Consider the following 19452-nt stretch of genomic DNA (forward strand, 5'->3'; position numbering starts at 1 on the left):
CATATCTCCAAATATAGTCACATTGGGGGTTTAGGCTTCAACATTTGAATTTTAGGGGCCACAATTCTGTCCATACAATGCCTAAGCTTCCTTTCAATAAACACCAGAGGTTTGTTGAGCAGCTACTATATGTCGGGCCCTGATCTGGGTGCTTGAGACACAGAGATTTATCCAAAGGGGACCTTGTCTGAATGAGCCAATCAGATATGCCACCAAGAGTGAGCCCGATCTCGTCGTCTGATCTCGGAAGGTAAGCAGGGTCGGGCCTGGTTAGTACTTGGATGGGAGAAGTACTAACCCTGCACTTGAGGAGCTCACTGTCCGAAAGGACAAGGTGATCTCTGATAAGGGATGATTTGGAGACCCGTGAAAAAGAAGAGAGCAGTTCAGGAAATGCAAGGTGTGAGATGAAATGTGAGACATGAGGAGGTGATCACCAGTTAGAAAAGTGGAGGAAGAGCATTTCCTGCAGAAGGAGCAAAAGCATAAAGGCAGGGCATGGCTGGGTCACATTCAGGAGGTAAGAGTGCAGTATGAGGCGGGGAACCCGAGAAGAGAGGCTGGAGCAGTGAGAGGGGAAGGCCACAGAAGACCTCATGGACTGTGCTAAGCACTTGGACATATTCAGGAGCAAAGCATCACCTCTAAAAAATTTTAAGCTGAAGAACAATCTGTTCACTTCTGCATTTTAGAAAGCCCTAAAATTCTGCAGTGCAGCCTGTCTCTGGCTCTCCATTACTGCTCATCATTTGTGGTTACCCAGTGTCAGCCAGTGGGTGATGTATGTGGCACAGCTACTAAATGCGTTAACTCTTGGTTCCTTCTCTCAGGGCTATTGGGGTTGGGAATGTTCATTATATCTTGGTTACAAATTGCCTTGGACTGGTCTCTGCAGTCCACTTCCCGTTGGTCTAGAGAGGAAGCATACATCACATTTGAATGTCTTGTTGCTTTACAACAAACACCCACAAGGGTAATTAGGATCAGGACTATTAAATTTGTGGTAATAAAGGCCTGTAAAGCCTCATGATCCTGAACTCTCTGCCTGCTAAAGATTCACTCAAGACCATAGGTCCACACACTGCAAACAAGAGCCTTACAGCTTCCTGGAGGAGAGAATGTGCTTATGGTTTTAAAAACCTGTACCTTACCATGATATCACTGAAGCTGTAGAGTAGTTAGAAAAAAGAAAGGGGAACATCAGTTGGGTTTTGGTAGGTAACTATTAATATTCTACCTATTAATAACACTGATTTTAGTGCTTTTTGAGAAATTTTCAAAAGACAGTCTCTTTCCTATTGTAAATTCTCTGCTAAAAGAGAATAGATGGCCGGGCGCGGTGGCTCACGCCTATAATCCTAGCACTCTGGGAGGCCGAGGAGGGCAGATTGCTCAAGGTCAGGAGTTCGAAACCAGCCTGAGCAAGAGCAAGACCACGTCTCTACTATAAATAGAAACAAATTAATTGGCCAACTAATATATACAGAAAAAATTAGCCAGGCATGGTGGCGCATGCCTGTAGTCCCCGCTATTCAGGAGGCTGAGACAGAAGGATTGCTTAAGCCCAGGAGTTTGAGGTTGCTGTGAGCTAGGCTGACGCCATGGCACTCACTCTAGCCTGGGCAACAAAGCAAGACTCTGTCTCAAAAAAATAAATAAATAAAAGAGAATAGATGATACATAAAGCAATTAGATGCACAAACACAGAAATACCAATATACAATGTTCAAATAATATAATTAATAACAAAATCTTCTCCCAACCTAGAAAACCTTTTCAGGTTTATTACTGAATAAGAATTAAACCAAGGCCGGGCGCGGTGGCTCACGCCTGTAATCCTAGCACTCTGGGAGGCCAAGGCGGGCGGATTGCTCCATGTCAGGAGTTCGAAACCAGCCTGAGCAGGAGCGAGACCCTGTCTCTACTATAAATAGAAACAAATTAATTGGCCAACTAATATATATAGAAAAAATTAGCTGGGCATGGTGGCACATGCCTGTAGTTCCAGCTACTTGGGAAGCTGAGGCAGAAGGATTGCTTGAGCCCAGGAGTTTGAGGTTGCTGTGAGCTAGGCTGATGCCACGGCACTCACTCTAGCCTAGGCAACAAAGTGAGACTCTGTCTCAAAAAAAAAACACAGAATTAAACCAGAATGTGATGCACATCACAGTCAATTTGCTAAGATATTGCAAAGACAGAAAGAAACCTCACTCTTTAACATAGCCATGCAGATACAACCCATTATGTACAAGTTCTCAGGTAAATAATAACTAGTCCTCAAGTAAGTAGACTTGGCAGCACCATTTATTACACATATAGCATCCTAAATTCACCTGGTAATTGAGGGTAACCATCTGTATTAGTTAACTGGTTCTATACAGGCCGGGTATGGTAGCACACATCAGCACTTTGGGAGGCTGAGGCGGGAGGTCTGCTTGAGGCCGGGAGTTCAAAACCAGCCTAGACAACATAGCAAGACCCCATCTCTACAAAAAAATAAGAAAAATTAGCCAGGTGCAGTTTCGTGCTATAGTCCCAGCTACTTGCGAGGCTGATTCAAGAGGATCAACTTGAGCCCAGGAGTTCAAGGCTGCAGTGAGCTAGGATTGTGCCACTGCACTCCAGCCTGGGTGACAGAGCAAGACCCTGTCTCAAAAAAAAATGGTTTTATATTAAATACAAAGGAAAAATAAACTTGACATAAGGTAGTTTTACAACTGGAAGCAAGGCCCCCACCAAAGTTAGCCTCCTACCCTCGCATAGAAACTGGGAGAGAGAATTATCTCCCTTGGTGTTTACATTTCAAAGAGATGGCTCCCAGGTCTTCAGAAAGACATGCCTGGGTCATAAAGCTGGCAAGAGCCTTATTTAGCTTTTTAAAAGATTTGCACATATTTCAGTTTAACAAAGGAACACCTTTCTAAGCTAACCTTTAGAATATGTTATTAGAACATGTTTCTTTCTCCTAATAGGCCAAGCAGAGAAGCCCAGCAGTAAAAAGCAAATGTAAGCTTGCTTTCTTTAAGATGCATCATAAACTGGGTATTTTTTTTTAAGTGAAAGGAAAAGTTTGGTGGAGAAAAACATTTGCAAGCAAACATTGAGAATATGTTATTAGAACATGTCTCTTTCTTCACTGGCTCATTACACAGGTTACATATACAGCCATGGCAGGCAAATGGACGCATGCTTTCTTAAAGATGCATCACAAGCTGTTTTCTTTCAGTGAAGAAGCGTTTGACAAAGAGACACCTTTCTAAACTAACTTTAGACAGTGTTATTAGAATGTGTCTTAAAACACACACACGTTTCAAAGTGACAGAGAAAGAACTTACAAGTTTTCTAAAGTAAATGCTCTAAGAAAAGGAAGGGAGGGAGAAGTCTCTCTCTATTTTCAACAAGGAGAATTAAGCTTCTTTTTTTCTTATTTTTTATTTATTTATTTATTTATTTTTGTGAGACAGAGTCTCACTCTGTAGCCTGGGTTAGTGCCGCGGATGGTGTCAGCTCACAGCGACCTCAAATTCCTGGGCTCAAGCTATCCTCCTGCCTCAGCCTCCCGAATAGCCGGGACTACAGGCACGCGCCACTGTGCCCAGCTAATTTTTTCTATTTTTAGTGGTTTGGCTAATTTTCTTTCTATTTATAGTAGAGGCAGGGTCTCGCTCTTGCTCAGGCTGGTTTCAAACTCCTGAGCTCAAGTAATCCTCCCACCTCGGCCTCCCAGAGTGCTAGGATTACAGGCGTGAGCCACCATGCCCGGCCTGAATTAAGCTTTTTATGTTTAATTTTTATTTGGCCTTACAGGATCAAGGTAAAAATCCAACCCCAAACAATATTAATAATAATCATGCTAACAACAGGAGTAGTTAACCTATGATCATGCTTGCTATGTAAGTTAACTTATTTAATGCTCACAGCAGCTCTGTGAGGGAGACTGGTCTTATCGCCATTTACACATGAGGAAACTGGGCCCAATAACATGCCAAGGACATGGAGCTAGTAAGTGTCAAAGTTGAGCCACACCGGGTAGTCTGGCCCCACTGTCCCAAATCTGAACCTCTGGGCCATGCTATCTCAGGGAAAAGTAAATGCTTACATGATTTCTTGTTTAGTATATATTAATATATTATTTCTGGAATGAGACAGTGTAAGTTACACTGTTGTGCACTTTTTAAAAATACTACCAACATGTATTGACTATGAATATTTAGTCATAATCACCTTATAAGCATAATTTCAATCAATCTTTAGTACAGCTTTGAGAAGGGGGTACCCCCACCTTTTGAATGGAGAAATTGAAGATATATTAAAGAACTTCTCTAGTGTTACTCAGCCAGTAAGTGGTGGTATTAGGGTTCAAAGCCAGAGAGAATGGTTCATGAACACACACATTTAACCACTGAACTATAGGCCTCCAAGAAAACCAGAAAACTTACATTATCAAAGAAGGACAATTGACTCTTTTTTTTTTTTTTTTTTTTTTTTGAGACAGAGTCTCACTCTGTTGACCAGGCTAGAGTGCATGCTGTGGCGTCAGCTTAGCTCACAGCAACCTCAAACTCCTGGGCTCAAGCAATCCTTCTGCCTCAGCCTCCCAAGTAGCTGGGACTACAGGCATGTGCCACCATGCCCGGCTAATTTTTTTCTATATATTTTTAGTTGGCCAATTAATTTCTTTCTATTTTTAGTAGAGACAGAGGTCTCACTCTTGCTCAGGCTGGTTTCGAACTCCTGACCTTGAGTGATCCTCCCGCCTCGGCCTCCGAGAATACTAGGATAATAGGTGTGAGCCACCGTGCCTGGCCCGACAATTAACTTTTAAGATGGTGTTTGGAGAAGGAGAGAAGGCCTGTGAGGCAGACCTTGTTGAGAGAGAGCACCTCTGGCAGGAAGAGAAGTTAAAGACAGCATCAAGGAACAGGGAAATGATACAAAGTTGGTCGTCTTTTCCACACAGGAAGGAGAAGGAGCTTAGAGGAAGATGTGTGAGGCTGAATTTTCAATGGGAACAGACAGAAATGAATTTATTATATTGAGAAGCAATACCTATTTGGGATCCAGGATTTGTAATTTCATGTGTGGTAGTACTCAGTTTGGTGTTGCTTTTATTTGTATTATTTAAGGATTGTCATGACCACATGGTGAAGTGCTAGTGTATGACCTAGCTCATGAAGTGGAAAGGCAAAACAATTATGAAAAATTTTAGGAAAGTGCATGGCAGTCACAAAAGTGGAGATGGTGCATTAAGATCACCACCCAATTTATTAGCTCTCGTGAAATGCACTAAGAGGCATAGGTGCTACACACTCATCCTGCCTGCTGGGGACCTGACTTTTGAAAGCCTTTCGACCTATGTAAAATATGAAATGGCTTCATGTTAAAAGTGGACAATGAATATTATTAGGATTTATAAATCAGCAGCAATGTTCTATTCTCTGCGCCTGAGTGAGGCCTACCAAGTAATCGTGCCTAGTTTTTTGTTTTTGCTTTTAACAGATTCCATAGTATTTCCTAATGGGGAGGAGAAGGGGAAGAAGAGAAAGAGATGTTCATGAATTAACAATCAAAATTCCTTCTTGCGAATTCCTTTCTGAGAAAAGGACACATGAAAAAGTGTTGTGCCTGATGTCAAAGCCTCATTGTCCACTGCACACAAGAATAGCACAAAATTATCAGGGCCCGATTCTTAGGCCATTTTCTGCCCCTTCTCAGCAAAAAAGATCTACAGAAGTAGCCAGAACAATTTTGGCAATTATCTTCCATCCCTCCTGGTCTGAAATCAGTATGTTAGATCCAAAGGGAGATAGGAGACAGAGGAAAAAAAGAGAGACAGCAAGAATGACAGAAAATATAAATATTTTAAGAAAAAGAGGAATAAGAGCCTGGGGCAAGAAAAGAGGAAAGAAAATGTGCAAGGACTGTCTCAGATGGTACCTTCTTCACCCATTTTCTAGATGCCGCTCTACATATTCGTGCTGGAGAAAAGTAACTGTTAAAACCTGGTGATGAAATCTTCTCCCTCTGTGGCTTAGGAGGAGAGAGCCTCCCCCTCTTCTCCCTCTGCCCAGCTCCTTCTGGGGGGGGGGGAGAGAATCAGAAGCCCCCAAAAGTCCACATTGAGGTTGCAAGTCACTTAGCATTTTTCTATCATCCACTCAAGATTTGCTTTGCTAGATTTTTCATAAATTCCTGTGCCTGGTTTGGTTTCATTCATTCATTTGACAAATGATTTTTGGGTACCTCTTGTATACCAAGCTCCTTATCAGGCTGAGTTGGACATAATCTGGCTCAGGGAGCTCAGTCCAGCGCCTGCTTTCCAAAGCGTGGTACCCGAGCAGCAGCAGCATCACCCAGGAGATTGTTAGAAATGCCAGTTCTCAGGTTCTACCCCAGACCTACCAAATCAACATCTGCCTTTTTAACAGGATACCCAGGTGATTCTTATGCCTATTGAAGTTTGGGAAGCACTGGCCTGGTGGACTATTACTGGTGCAGAGAAGGAGATGCTTTTCTGTTTCTTACCTCCTCCCTGTGTTCAGCAAGTATTTAATCAGCACCTGTCACGGATCAGGCACTGAGCTAGCTGGGAGGTGCGGTGGCAAAACAAGGGAAGTCCTGATGGCACGGAGCTCACATTCTGGTGAGCAGGAGAATAGAAAACAAGAAAATACATGAACTAGTGCGGATCACAAGTCGCTCTATGAAGCAAATAAGTGGCAGTAGACAGAACCAAAATGAACTGTGATATATAGGGTTGTTGGGGGTCTTTGGGAATGAGTGGTTTCCATTTTGTATCTTGTGTAAACACAGTCACTGGTCCTACCTGAAAAGACCCAAAGATGACAATATTTTTTTCTTTCCTCTCTCCCCAGTCCCCATCCCCTGCCTTAGCACCTGCACTGAAACCCTAGGTGCCACCAAGCAGTTACAGTCACATGCATAGCTAAGGCCTGCTGAGAAATCTGGGCTGTGAGCAACTAAGAATTTAGATGCAAACCAAATTATAACTCCCAGAAAAAAGTACTGGCATTGCTTTTCTAGGTAGGGTAAGAAGGTGTTAGAGAATATATGTAAGGCTCATAACTGGGGTTTAGCTTCCTGTCCAGCTGTCTCAGGCATCATTGCAGTCAGGGGCCGGACAGTGTGGATTGCTGAGAGGAGGTGTGGCATGCAAGTGAAGATTAGCCATGGGAATATACTCAAGTTTTCACCAATCCTCTAGCCAATTACAAGCAAACCACCACAATAGATTCATTTATAAAGCTATAATCATCTATAAAGCTAATGTTGATCAATCTGCAACCATAGTTAGTGTTAAACCTTAATTCAGCCCAAAATTATATTGTGAGCATGCATTTATGTTCAGCACAGATTCAAACCCCTTACTGTTAGACCACTTGAAGGACAAACCAATGATTGCCCAGAGAATATGGATAGACCAGAAAGTGGAGGTTGGGGGTTCAGACATTTCTCCTCTAGAAGTTGTGTGTCAGGAAGAAAATGATGGTGGCTCTCTTTTTGACCTGTGAGCATTGTGCCAGCTGTCCAACTGCACTTGTCATTACAGCATATTTAATGTAGCAAATCTATACCACTATCAGAGAAAAGGACGTTTGTCCACTATTCCAGTTATCTATTGCTGTATAACAAACAATCCCAAAATTTAGTGGCTTAAAACAGCAACAGAGCTGGGCACAGTGGCTCACATCTATAATCTCAGCACTTTGGGAGGCCAAATCAGGAGGATCACTTGAACCCAGGAGTTCCAGACCAGCCTGAGCAACATAACAAGGTCCCGTCTCTACAAAAAAATATAAAAGTTAGCCAAGTGTAAGGGGGTATGTGCCTGTAGTCCTAGCTACTCAGGAGGCTAAGGCAGGAGGATCACTTGAGCACAGTAGTTTGAGGTTGCGGTGAGCTATGATCATGCCACTGCACTATAGCCCAGGCAATACAGCAAGACCCTGTCTCAAAATAATAATAATAATAATAATCAGCAACCATTTTTATTATGTTTTACAATTATGTGGGTTAGGAATTTGGGGAGGGTTCAGCTGGGCAATTCTGCTCCATGTAGCATCAACTAGAGTCACTTGGTTGCATTCAGCTAGTGGCTGGCTGGGTGGTCTGGAGGGTCCAAGATAACTTTACTCACCTGCAGACAGATCCCTTAGCAAGAATGGCTAGAAAGTTAGTGGGCCCAGCGGGGCTCCTCTCCCACTCCATGTAGGACCAAGACCTCTCCATTAGGTCACTCCAACAGGGGAATCAGAAACCACTAGTATTCAAAAGATGCTTAGTATCACTAATCAGAGAAATGCATATCAAAACCACAATGACATATCACCTCACACCCATTAGCATGGCTACTAAGAAGGGAAGCGAAGGGAAGAGAAGGGAGAAGGGGAAAGGGAGAACAAGCATTGGTGAGATGTGAAGCCCCTGGGCCCATCATGCTGACCTAGCTCTGGCGTCAGAGTCTGGTTTGGTCTAGTGGTGGCTTGGGTTTTTTTTTTTTTTTTTTGCACTTTAAAAATATTTTCATTTATTTTTTAACATTAATGTTTTCTGGAACTATAGTTATTTCAGACTTCCATTATCTACATATTGAGCCTTGTGTCCCTATTTGCCAATTCCTAATTTAAAAAATTTTTTCCATTTCTGTATTTTTACTTAAGGCATTATCTGTAGTCTTTATCTGCATTCTTTCTAGTCATTTCTGAAATGTTTTTATTTCCAATGCTTTCCCGAGTTTATCTTATTTCTGGATTTTCCCAATTCTAAATTTCCTTCATATTTTATGTATTTTACAATCCCACCAACAGTGCAGAAGGATTTCAGTTTCTTCACATCTCACCACTGGGTCTCAAAGATATTTTCACACCCATGTTGACTGCAGCACTATTTGCAATAGCCAAGAGATAGAAGCAACCCAAATGTCCATCAATGGATAAATGTATAAACAAAATGTGGTACAAACATACAGTGAAATATTATTTAACCATAAAAAAGAAGGAAATCATGTCACATGCTACAACATGAGTAAACCTTAAGGACATTAGGCTAAGTGAAATAGGCCAGTCACAAAAAGATATATACTTTATGATTCTACTAATATGAGGTACCTAAAGCAGTTAAATTCATAGAAACAGAAAGCAGAATAGTGGTTCCCCGGGACTAGAAGAAGGGGAGATGGGGAGTTATAGTTCCATGGATATAGAATTTCAGTTTTACAAGATAAAAAAGTCCTGGAGATCTGTTTCACAACAATGTGAGTATACTTAACACTACGGAACAGTACGCTGAAAATAGTTAAGATGGAGTTTTATGTTTTGTGTTTTTTACCACAAAAGAAAGAAGGACAGGAGAGAGAGAGGAAGAAAGAAAGGAAGGGAGGGAGAAAAGGAAAGGGAGAGGGAAGGAAAGGAAAGAAAGAAACTGCTAGGACTCATAAAGCCCAGACTCAAAGGGAAGGGAACGTAGACCCCACCTCCTAGTGGGAGGAAGGTCAGAGAATCTTGGCCATCTTTAATCTGCCACACCCATTGTGGGCACATCACGGGACAGCACCTGAGGAGGTAGATAGTGAGACATTCTTTCTAGGGGACTATATTCCTGCCTCCCAGAGATGAAGGGTGTCAGAAGTCCCTATTAGGGGTGGGTGCATTTTGAAGCAATAGAATGGGAGAAAATGACAAAGCTTGTTCAGCCAATGACAAAAAGTGGCCTGGAATTCCTCCCTTACTTATTTTCACGACAAAGATTCAGCTAGCCCTGCTGCCAAAGCCTGGCTACTCCCATCAAGCATTTTTCTCACTCAAACAGTGCCTGCCCCCTAGCTAGCCTGACTGTGGGGGCTCCAGACCCTGGTTGAATATGTCACATAGGAACAATCAGCAGAAACCCACCACAGGAGACCTTTCAACATCTGTAAACACGTAGAAAATTCAACAAAGTAGCATTCAGATAGTCTGGACAGTGTGGCCATTATAAATGCAGCTCTTATGAGCAGTGATTCAGATGACAGCTTTGAAAAAGAATTTGCAAAGAGCCCCTTGGAAATGGAACATGGGCAACTCAGAGCCCATGACATATTACAAGGACAAACCCGACTGAACAAAGATCCAAAGCAGCATTGAATGACTTTTTTACTCATTCCTGCACTGTACAAACGTGGGAGAATGTGACATCTTTTAAATCGCCTCCCCTGATAGGCAACATCCATGGTACATGGGAACTGTTAGCAAAAGTTTTAAAGAGAGCAGAATGTTTCACATGGCAGCAATTACAACCACACTGATGCTTCCTCCAAATTCTGCGAATTGTCTGGTGTCTCACAGTCTTAAGACTGAAGGAGTGGTAGCCACATCGGAAGAGGAAAACCTTGTCTTTTTTCCCTTCCACCTACTCTCTCCACTAACCTACTTGAAGCCCTTGCCAAGCCTTCAGGTGGAAAACTCTTCCCTGTGCCTGCCATCTAAGTAATCGTAACAGCATTCTAATTTTACTCCCCCTGCGAAGTGTTTTCCTGATATTCTGCAGGGAGTGTTCGTGTTCTGATCACCACTGGAACAAATATCCCAGTTATTTTCTGCAGAACTCTCGCACGCCCTGGGGTTTCTGTTGCATGATGATGGTGTCATGCAATGGAAGAAAATATATGCACCAGTAGCAGCATCTATGTAACTCAAACTCAAGCAAATATTCCCAGTAGGCTTCACAAGGAGCAGCCTGTGTGCACGGGCAAGGCTGGGGCTGGAGTGAGGCAGGTGCCTGGTGTGCAAAATGTAAGGGAGCGCTCACCCTACTCTTGCGTGAGCCTATGAGCCTCCTTTTTTTTTTTTTTTCTTTAGCATATTATGGGGTTGAAGTGTTAAGGTTATATATATTGTCCATGCCTCCCTATGAGCCTCCTTAAACTCTGCACCCTGGATACTTGCCTCACTCTAGTCCAGACCTTGCTCACTCGACCTGGCTCCATGCTTTCATTGCCCCATTCATTCCTCAATTCCCTGCCCACCACTGATACTATGGGTGGGAAGCATAGATAGACCCAGTATTGACAATAGTCAACAAAGAAGAGAGCTTTAAGAAGAGCTGACTAATCAATGGTGAGATTACAATGAGGGGTCCAATGAGGGATTTGGCCATACAGAGGCCAGGGGTGACCCAAGACCAGAGCAGATCCAAGAAGCGTTGTTGATGAATGGCCCGTCCTGGTCAGGCCCTGGGCTGCATACTAGATGCTGGAGTGGAAAGAGGAGCCCTGTGTGATTGGCCTCAGAGATTTCCTTCCTGCAAGAAGGCTTGGAATTCTCCCAGGGAGATGTGTACCCTGCAGGAAGCTCCCTTCTCGTCCTCCTGGCTGTGGGTGTCACTGCTCTGGGGTCTGTTCTAAAGCCATTCCAGCACCCATTGCTTCCTGCCTAGCCCACTGGGAACGAGTCTCACACTGCCTGGGATACAACATTAGGCGTGTGGACTTCCTTCTTGGCAATCTCATACTTCTCCTTCATCCTGCGATGTCATAAAGGCAGCTCAGGGCTGAGGAGAGAGAAACCAGGAGTCTCTGGTCCCTAGATGCCGACAACTGATACACACCAAAGCAGGATTTTCTATCATGAGCTTAGGAGTGTATCTACTTGAGAACCTCAAGAATCTGGGGACTACCCCTCCCCCCTTCCCCTGTGTCACACACACACAGCCCTGGGGACTTCCATATGCTCCCCTCTCCTCCATAAGCTGTGCCCTCTTTCATATGTTCACAACCCTCACCCCCAACTAGCACTTTTCATGATCTTACTGGAAAGCCCATTCAACTTTGTTGATTTTGAATAGAAAGATATTTAGAGAGAAGGAGGTCAGGGTGGTGGAATCACGGACCCCCAAAATCAACTTTGGAGGTGCACCAGTAGGAGCACCTCTACAGCAGCAGAGGAAAGACCACTGGTGTCGGTTCAGAACCACCAATATATCACTGTGCACAATCCATGGATTGTTTATGGTGCTTTTAATAATAACTGAAGAAAGCATTCCCTTCCGGAGGGCTTCTGCCAGCATGACTCAATCTCGGAGAATCATTATAGACTAATCATCATTATGACATTATCATACTTCAATTATCCCCTGCGCAGTCTGGGTGCATTAAAGTAACTGTGAGTTCCCTTGCTGAGAGAAGTTCGTTAAAATCATAATGTGCCTAAGATTTTTTAAAGTGTGTTGGAAAACAAGGGGGAACATACTGAAAACAACAACAGAATCTTTCAGGGGTCTCTCTAGCACATATTCAGAAACCATAATCTTCTCTTGTGTTCTGTGCTCTGTAGTGCAAAACCAAACAGGCCCCATTTCCTTTCAGCCCAAATATGCCACACCATGACCAGCGAGGTGTGTTTACCCACCCTCACATACATGATACCCTTAAGCCCTGATTAACAGTGCCGAAGTCTACTAAAATCATTTAAAGAGTAGAGTTGATCATACTATTTGTGGTCTAGTTGTGTTGATACAGGCACAGTCTCTAACCTGTTGGAGAAAAGGAAAAGCTATCATCCCCCGAGAATGTGTCCTAAAGAAAAAATTTAAAGGAACAAATAGATCTTTATATACAAAGATGTTCATTATTTATGATAACAAAGAAATCAGAAACCTACCTATATATTTGACAATAATGAAATAGTTGAGAATGGAGTATTGAGCATGGAGTGGAAAGGAATAAGAATGAAATGGAATATTATGCAGACATTAGAAATTGATGCTGATGATGTAGACAGCGGAAATGCAGAAAATTGTCTTTAATGTTAAAATTTTTTAAATGTCATCTATTCTGCGATTATAATTATTTACACTTAGATGAGAATAGAAGAAAACAGTTGGTGTGTCAAGGTGATTGGATTGCAGGTGATTCATCTTTATAATAATTTCTTGAGTGGCTGTTATAATGTTGAGTGTAAAATAAATAAAACTTGGAACAGAAAGGAAAACACACAATTGGGACATTTTTCCATGCTAAGCAGGAAAGTCGATGTGCTTGGGATCATTCCACATTCTTCCTATCTGTTTCTAAGCAGCCTGTAATCTTGACCCAGATAGAGGGAATAGACATATTCTCCTTGCTGGGAAGACTGTGCTGTGTGTTTAATGGAATAGAAATCTCATACTTTTCAATCTTCTTTGATAACAAATCCAAAGTGCATTTGAACCATTTATTGGTGTGGTTTTTCTGTGACAAATTTGTGCACAAAATTCTTGCTGACAAAAAATGATGCCTCCTTTTCTCTTTCCCCTACCCTTTCTCTCTCTCTTCCCTCTCCTTCTGCAGTTCTGCTAAGCCAATATTCTCTAGAATGAGCACAAAACAAATCGAATAACAGCTAAACAAATCGAACAACAGCTTTTATACATCAACATCGAGAAGGAAGACGCTTGAGAGAGATCAGAGTACAGAGATGAATATGAACAAGAGTTAAACATTCACTTGTCAAAGCACCTTCTAAATCAAGATCAGCAGAGATGGGAGTGACTTTCTGGAAAGAGATGCAATCATGGATTAAATGCCAGCTCATTGGAAACCATCATTGGATAAGATCATGAAAAAGTCATATTCAGGAAATATTTTAGGGAGGAGGAATATAAATGTGCTGGAATTAACATGTAAAATATATATGTACTGAGGTTTGTAAACTGTCCTTTTTTAATCAAACTGAAAACAAAAAGCTTTAAACTTTCAACAGAATTTTAAGAAAGGCAGTTAGGCTAAACTATTCCTATCTCAATAGCCAAGAGGCTGATTAAACATCATTTATTGAGGAAGCGTCTTAGAAAATGCCTCTGAATGTTTTCACAGAAGCTGCAACCTTTGGTTTTTCATCTCCACCCTTCATTTATTTCACTGTGTAATGAGTTACAACCACTTGGTTATTAAGCAATGTAACACTTCAAACTGTTTACCCAGTCTGTGTTCAGTTTAATCTGTCTGCACAGGTTATTATGGAGAAAGTGTTTCTGACATATACTATTACTCCATCAAGCTGTATATTACAGGAAGTACATCTTTACATCATAGGTTCCCAAGCAACATAGATTTCCCTATCTTTCAGGAAACAGCATCAAGGAACTCTGAAAAATATAGAAAGCTCATTTTCACCTTGGATGCTCACATGTAATATATAGGCTACTCTCAAACGAATACTTTTTTCTAATTCTCCTTAGTATATGCATAGGAATTTAATATGCGTTATAAATACGTATCTGAAATATCTCTTTTTTTATATTTCTTTGCCATACATGTTATCAGAAATCTATATCTTTTATTTTCCTTACTGACAGGCACTCATTTTTGGTTTTATTTTTTTAAAAAATCATTCCATTAAACATATTTCTAAATGATAGTAAGTGGTACTAACAAAATAAATAATAATTTAATAGCCTTAGAAATAAATGACTATATACTTATATAGGTCAAAGAAACTCAATAGGAATAAGTTACCCTTTTGTTTACTAATGTTGGTTTCAAAAATACTCAGATTCTTTTTAGTTAGCTGACATCTGGAAGTAGGTACAGTTGTCTTCAACTAACCAGTTGTTGACTAACCAGTTGTCTTCAACAATCTTTTGCTCCCAGGCTTCCCCCACCCTCACCCTCACCACATATCCTGCCAATATTCAACAACAGAGAAATATTTAATATTGAAATAGCCAATTGCCTGAGAATGAACACACCCTAAAATATACGTGCCAGGATACTTACTGGAAGCCAAACCATGTTTAATACCTGAGCAGAAAACAAGAACATATAGAATGCTCTCATTCATAGCTTCAAAATTAAAATCAAATTAGCATAGATCACTAGAACATCAGACGGAGGATAACACAAAAATTGATATAAATCAGGGTTGAGTTCACTTATCCTGTCTCTGTTAGGACCACACTCCTATTTTAGCCACATGTATCTGGTACTAGCCATCTTTTCCCAAATGGCTAAAAGGATATTACAGGCATGCTTAAATGAGTAAAACCCAATTCACAGAGATGTGGCTTTCCTAAAGAACAAAATTAAGGGAATATTTAGTGCCCATAACTAAAGTGTTAGCCATTCTGGGGTTTATTTGTGGCTTTCAGTATTAGCTCCCTACTACATTCACAGCACCCTACTTACTAAATTTAATTACACACAACTTTTCAAGAATTCATCTTTTATTTAAAGGGAGGTACCTCTCTACTTTATCTACAGTAAAAACAAAAGGTATTGGCTATCTCTAATCCATGTAAATTACAGATTCCACTGGGAGTCCTACATCACTAACAGTGGTGTTAATAAAAATGAAAAAGTACTTCCTATCCACATGCAAATGTTTTTTAAAAAGTTTTTGCCATAAAACCTAAGTGTAATTTAGCATACCACAGTGCTCTGATGATGGGTCATTGATGATGTACCATTTGTACATAGGTAATACACATGTAAATCACTAAATGTTAACTAAGTATAAGAAGTATGTTTTTATCTTTTTTAAAAAGCAAAAAAATGTGACTCCCTTTCTCATTCTATTCTGTTGTATTGCGTCCAAAAGTTGTGTGTAATTTTTTTAAGGTCCAGGAAATGTAAAGAAATTTGTTGGAATATCTGAATTTCTGTAAAAAATAAAAATAAAAATAAGATTTTATTACTTAAAAGAATGCTTGGTGATGTTGTACATATTTGGTGTATTCAGTTTCTGTCTTTGTCCAGTGATCCAATGATGGCTGATGGTTTGAATGAAGTGACTATCTCAGAAAATCTCTTTGCTGATATTTCCATAATATTTGCCAACAGCAGACATTTGTTGGCTATGCAGGACCCTCATGTAGAAGGCATGATTAAATCCTCTTCTAGCCAAATATAGACATACCTCAAGCTAATTCTTCATGCACTCAGTGGAATGAAATTGACAACTAAATAAATAGTTGGACTGCTCAAGTAAAACTTGACCTGTAGTATCCAATTGCCCAATCTTTACTTTGCAAATTGAAAACAGCCTCCTGTTCCTCAGACATGAGCAACCCTTTTGCAATACTTTATACTGAGAATATGTTGTCTAGGTAGGTTCCAACCCCGATCCTTGGTGTACTATATGACTCTAAATAATTCTAAGCCTCAGTGTCCTCATCTGTAAAATGGATATAAATAATAATACCCAACCCCACAGCATTGTTGTAAGGATATACATTAAATTATAGTATTGTCCGTAACAGGTAGGAGATATTCAATGAATGTTAATTCTTTCCCCTCCGAAAGCTATAGTGGAAACAAATCCATCTTAACCCACATGTGAATTAGCAGCAAGGTTTGACTTTCCTATTCCAACAATATTGGACCATTTGAAACAAATGGGCAAAGTAAAGAAGCTGGATAGATGGGTTCTGCATGAATTAAATGAGTGACAGAAGAGAAATTATCTCAAAGTTTGCCTTTCTTTGTTGTCACAACATAAAGGCAAACAATTTCTATACATTGTTACATGTGATGAAAAATGGATTCTTTTTGACAATCCTAAGCGTTTCCCACAATGGTTAGATAAAGATGAAGTGCCCAAACACAGTCAAAAACTAAATAATTATCAAAAAAACAAATGGTGTCTGTTTGGTGGTCCAGCGCTGGTATTAACCACTATAGCTTCATGAAAACTAGTCTATCGATTACAGCAGATATCTACTGCAAATAACTGCATGAAATGATAGTATGCTTGCAATTAAGCAGCTGAGATTGGTCAATAAGACAGGCCAATCCTCTTAAAAGGCAAGGCTCACCTACGTGTCACACAAACAATGCTGCTCAAACTACAGAGGCTGGACTTGGAAACTCTGTCATCCACCGTATTCACCAGACCTTGCACCAACTGACTACCACTTCTTCCAAGCTTTGGACCACTTCTTGCAAGGAAAAATATTCAATTCTCAACAAGCTTTGGAAATGCCTTTGGTGATTTGATCACCACTCACTCTCCAGGCTTCCTCACTGCTGGCATGAACAAGCTACCATTAAGATGGCAAAGCTGTGTTGATGGTTTAGGCACATAACTTTAATTATGCTGCTTCTTGTTTGAGATATAATAAACCACATTTTTTATTTGAAATCGGACATTTCATATTTAATGACCTAATAAAACAGGGTGATGTGGTAGAGAAATGGGGAGGCTAGTCAGGGAAGGCCTCTATGAGAAGGTAGCATTTAAAGTGAGACCTGAATGGTGAGAAGGATCCAGCCATGTGGAAAAGTAGCAGGCATGCCAGACGGAGGAGCCATGGGCAAAGGCTGTAAGGCAGGAATGAGCTCAATGTGCCAGAGGAACACCAAGGTGGCAGAGAAGGGCCATGTGAGCTTAAGCCAGGAGCTAGCTCTGGGCTCTGTAGGCCAGGATAATATGTATATTTCAAATGTGAGAGAAAGCCATTGGAGGGTTTTAAGCAGGAGAGTGATGTAAACTATTTTACATTTTTAGAAGATTACCCTTGGTTTCTACTTTTGGCAGTTTGAACTGGATACTCTGAAAAGCCTTTCTTATGCCATACTATTAAATCTTGGGTAAATTATAATGAGCTTATTTCTAATACACAGTTAGCTTGCAAGAAAGTAAGAGAAATCCCAAAGGCATTTAAAGGAGGAAGAGGAGGAAAGAGGGGAAGGAGAGAGGAAGAAGGATAGTAGTAGTGAGCAGCAAACTGAGTGTGAAGTGTAAGCAATACAAAAACTGGGGTTGCCCAAAAGCAAATCCATATGTCAGAGTAGGGAATGGAAGATTAAGCCTCGGGCCATTGGAAGTGGGTGATCTAGATTTGAGATTCCCACCCTAAGCCAGCACCCTTGAAGATGGCTACAACCTTTGGCAAGGGTGGCCCAGGAAAAATCCTCATGCTAGCACAAGAAGCCTATCAAGAACACTATCTCTACACTGGCTCTAAATGGAAAAAAATAATAATAGTCCCCCCTTGCAATTTATAATCGTAGACCTGCCTTCCTCAAGTATGGAACTCAATCTTAAACTCTCTATGGTCAAAGAAACCCCACACCAAGAAATTAAAGAGCTTTCTAGGGCCCCTGGCAACAGATAGATATAAACACACATCTTGTCTGGAGGAAAGCATCTCTAATAGATCTCACCAATTAAACTCAACAAATATGCTTATGTTTAAATTTAAATAGTTTAACAATTATTAAATATACAAACCACAAGAGAAAATCATCAGAAATAACAACAGATTTATTGCCCCACAGATTTTATTATGGGTAGTAGAAATAGCAGATACAGAATATAATCATTTTTTATGTTAAAGAAATATAGTATCCAAAAAATGAATATAATAAAGAGTACCTTAGAATAACCAGGTAGATTAGAAGAAAAACAAAAAAAATTTAGAGATGAAAAATGTAATGAAAATTTAAAATACATTGTATAAATTGAAAATAAACTAAGAATAGCTGAAGAGGGAAGTTGTGAACTAGAAGACAGATCTAAAGAAATTACCCAGAATGCAATACAGAAAGCCAAGGGGTTGGAAATTGACAAAAGTTAAACAATAGAGAAGATACATATGTCTAATTAGAGTTCCAGGAGAAATAGAGAAAATAAGGGAAAGGCAATATTTGAATAGAAAATGACTGAAATTTTTTGTAAATGATGAAAGACATGAACCACACATATAGGAAGCATGATAGATACGAAGCAAGGTAAACATAAATTCAGACATGATAGTAAAAATATAGACCAAAGACAGAGGAACTATCATTAAAATAACCAAAGAGAAATGGCATACTACCTACAAAGGATTAATTTCTAGATTGACAATAAATACCAGAGACATTAGCATAATATATTTGAAGTGCTGAGGTAAAATAACTATCAAAATAAAATCGTGGTACATTCCTGATGAGAAGGCTGCTGTTAGCCTGATGGGTTTCCTTTGTAGGTTAGTTGTTGCTTTCATCTTGCTGCCTGTAGAATTTTCTCCTCCATTTTGACTTTGGCCAAGTTGATGACTGTGTCTTGGAGATGCCCTGTTTGCTCCAAATCTTCCTGGTGTTCATGGTTCATCAAATCTATTTGTTAAAACCAAGGGAAAATAGTCAGGGTGTTTACCAAAAGTATAGCTAAACAGAAGGAATTTCTGAAAATGAGCCAAGAAGTAATGTTTGAGCCAGACATGGTGGCACGCATCTGTAATCCTAGCTACTTGGGACGCTGAGCCAGGAGGATTGCTTGACCCTAGGAGTTTGAGACTTCAGTGAGTTAGGATAGTGCCACTGCACTCCAGCTTGGGTGATGGAGCGAGAAGGCATTTCAAAAAAAAGAAAAAAAAAATGAAGTTTGAGATGCAAAAAGGCATAGAGAATAAAGAATTTGGTATAAATGTAATAAATCTAAACAAACAACATACAAAATAAAACATCTAATTTGTGGAATTTTGTTTAAAAGA

At 40.4% G+C, this 19452-nt stretch overlaps 1 protein-coding gene across 2 annotated transcripts in view; it reads left to right on the forward strand.

Annotated features, from left to right (window-relative positions):
* LHFPL3 (LHFPL tetraspan subfamily member 3) overlaps positions 1-15737 on the forward strand; it is a 488121-nt gene extending 472384 nt beyond the window's left edge. For both annotated transcript variants that reach the window (XM_012746983.2, XM_012746975.2), the window contains one exon: positions 13325-15737. Coding sequence is in view for 1 of the 2 variants with exons in the window: in XM_012746975.2 (XP_012602429.2) it covers positions 13325-13353 (29 nt within the window). In the remaining variant the exon portion in view is untranslated. The remainder of the gene's footprint in view (positions 1-13324) is intronic.
* Positions 15738-19452: the final 3715 nt, after the last annotated feature.

This window comes from Microcebus murinus, chromosome 9 (assembly GCF_040939455.1).
Source record: "Microcebus murinus isolate Inina chromosome 9, M.murinus_Inina_mat1.0, whole genome shotgun sequence".
Lineage (NCBI taxonomy): Eukaryota > Metazoa > Chordata > Mammalia > Primates > Cheirogaleidae > Microcebus > Microcebus murinus.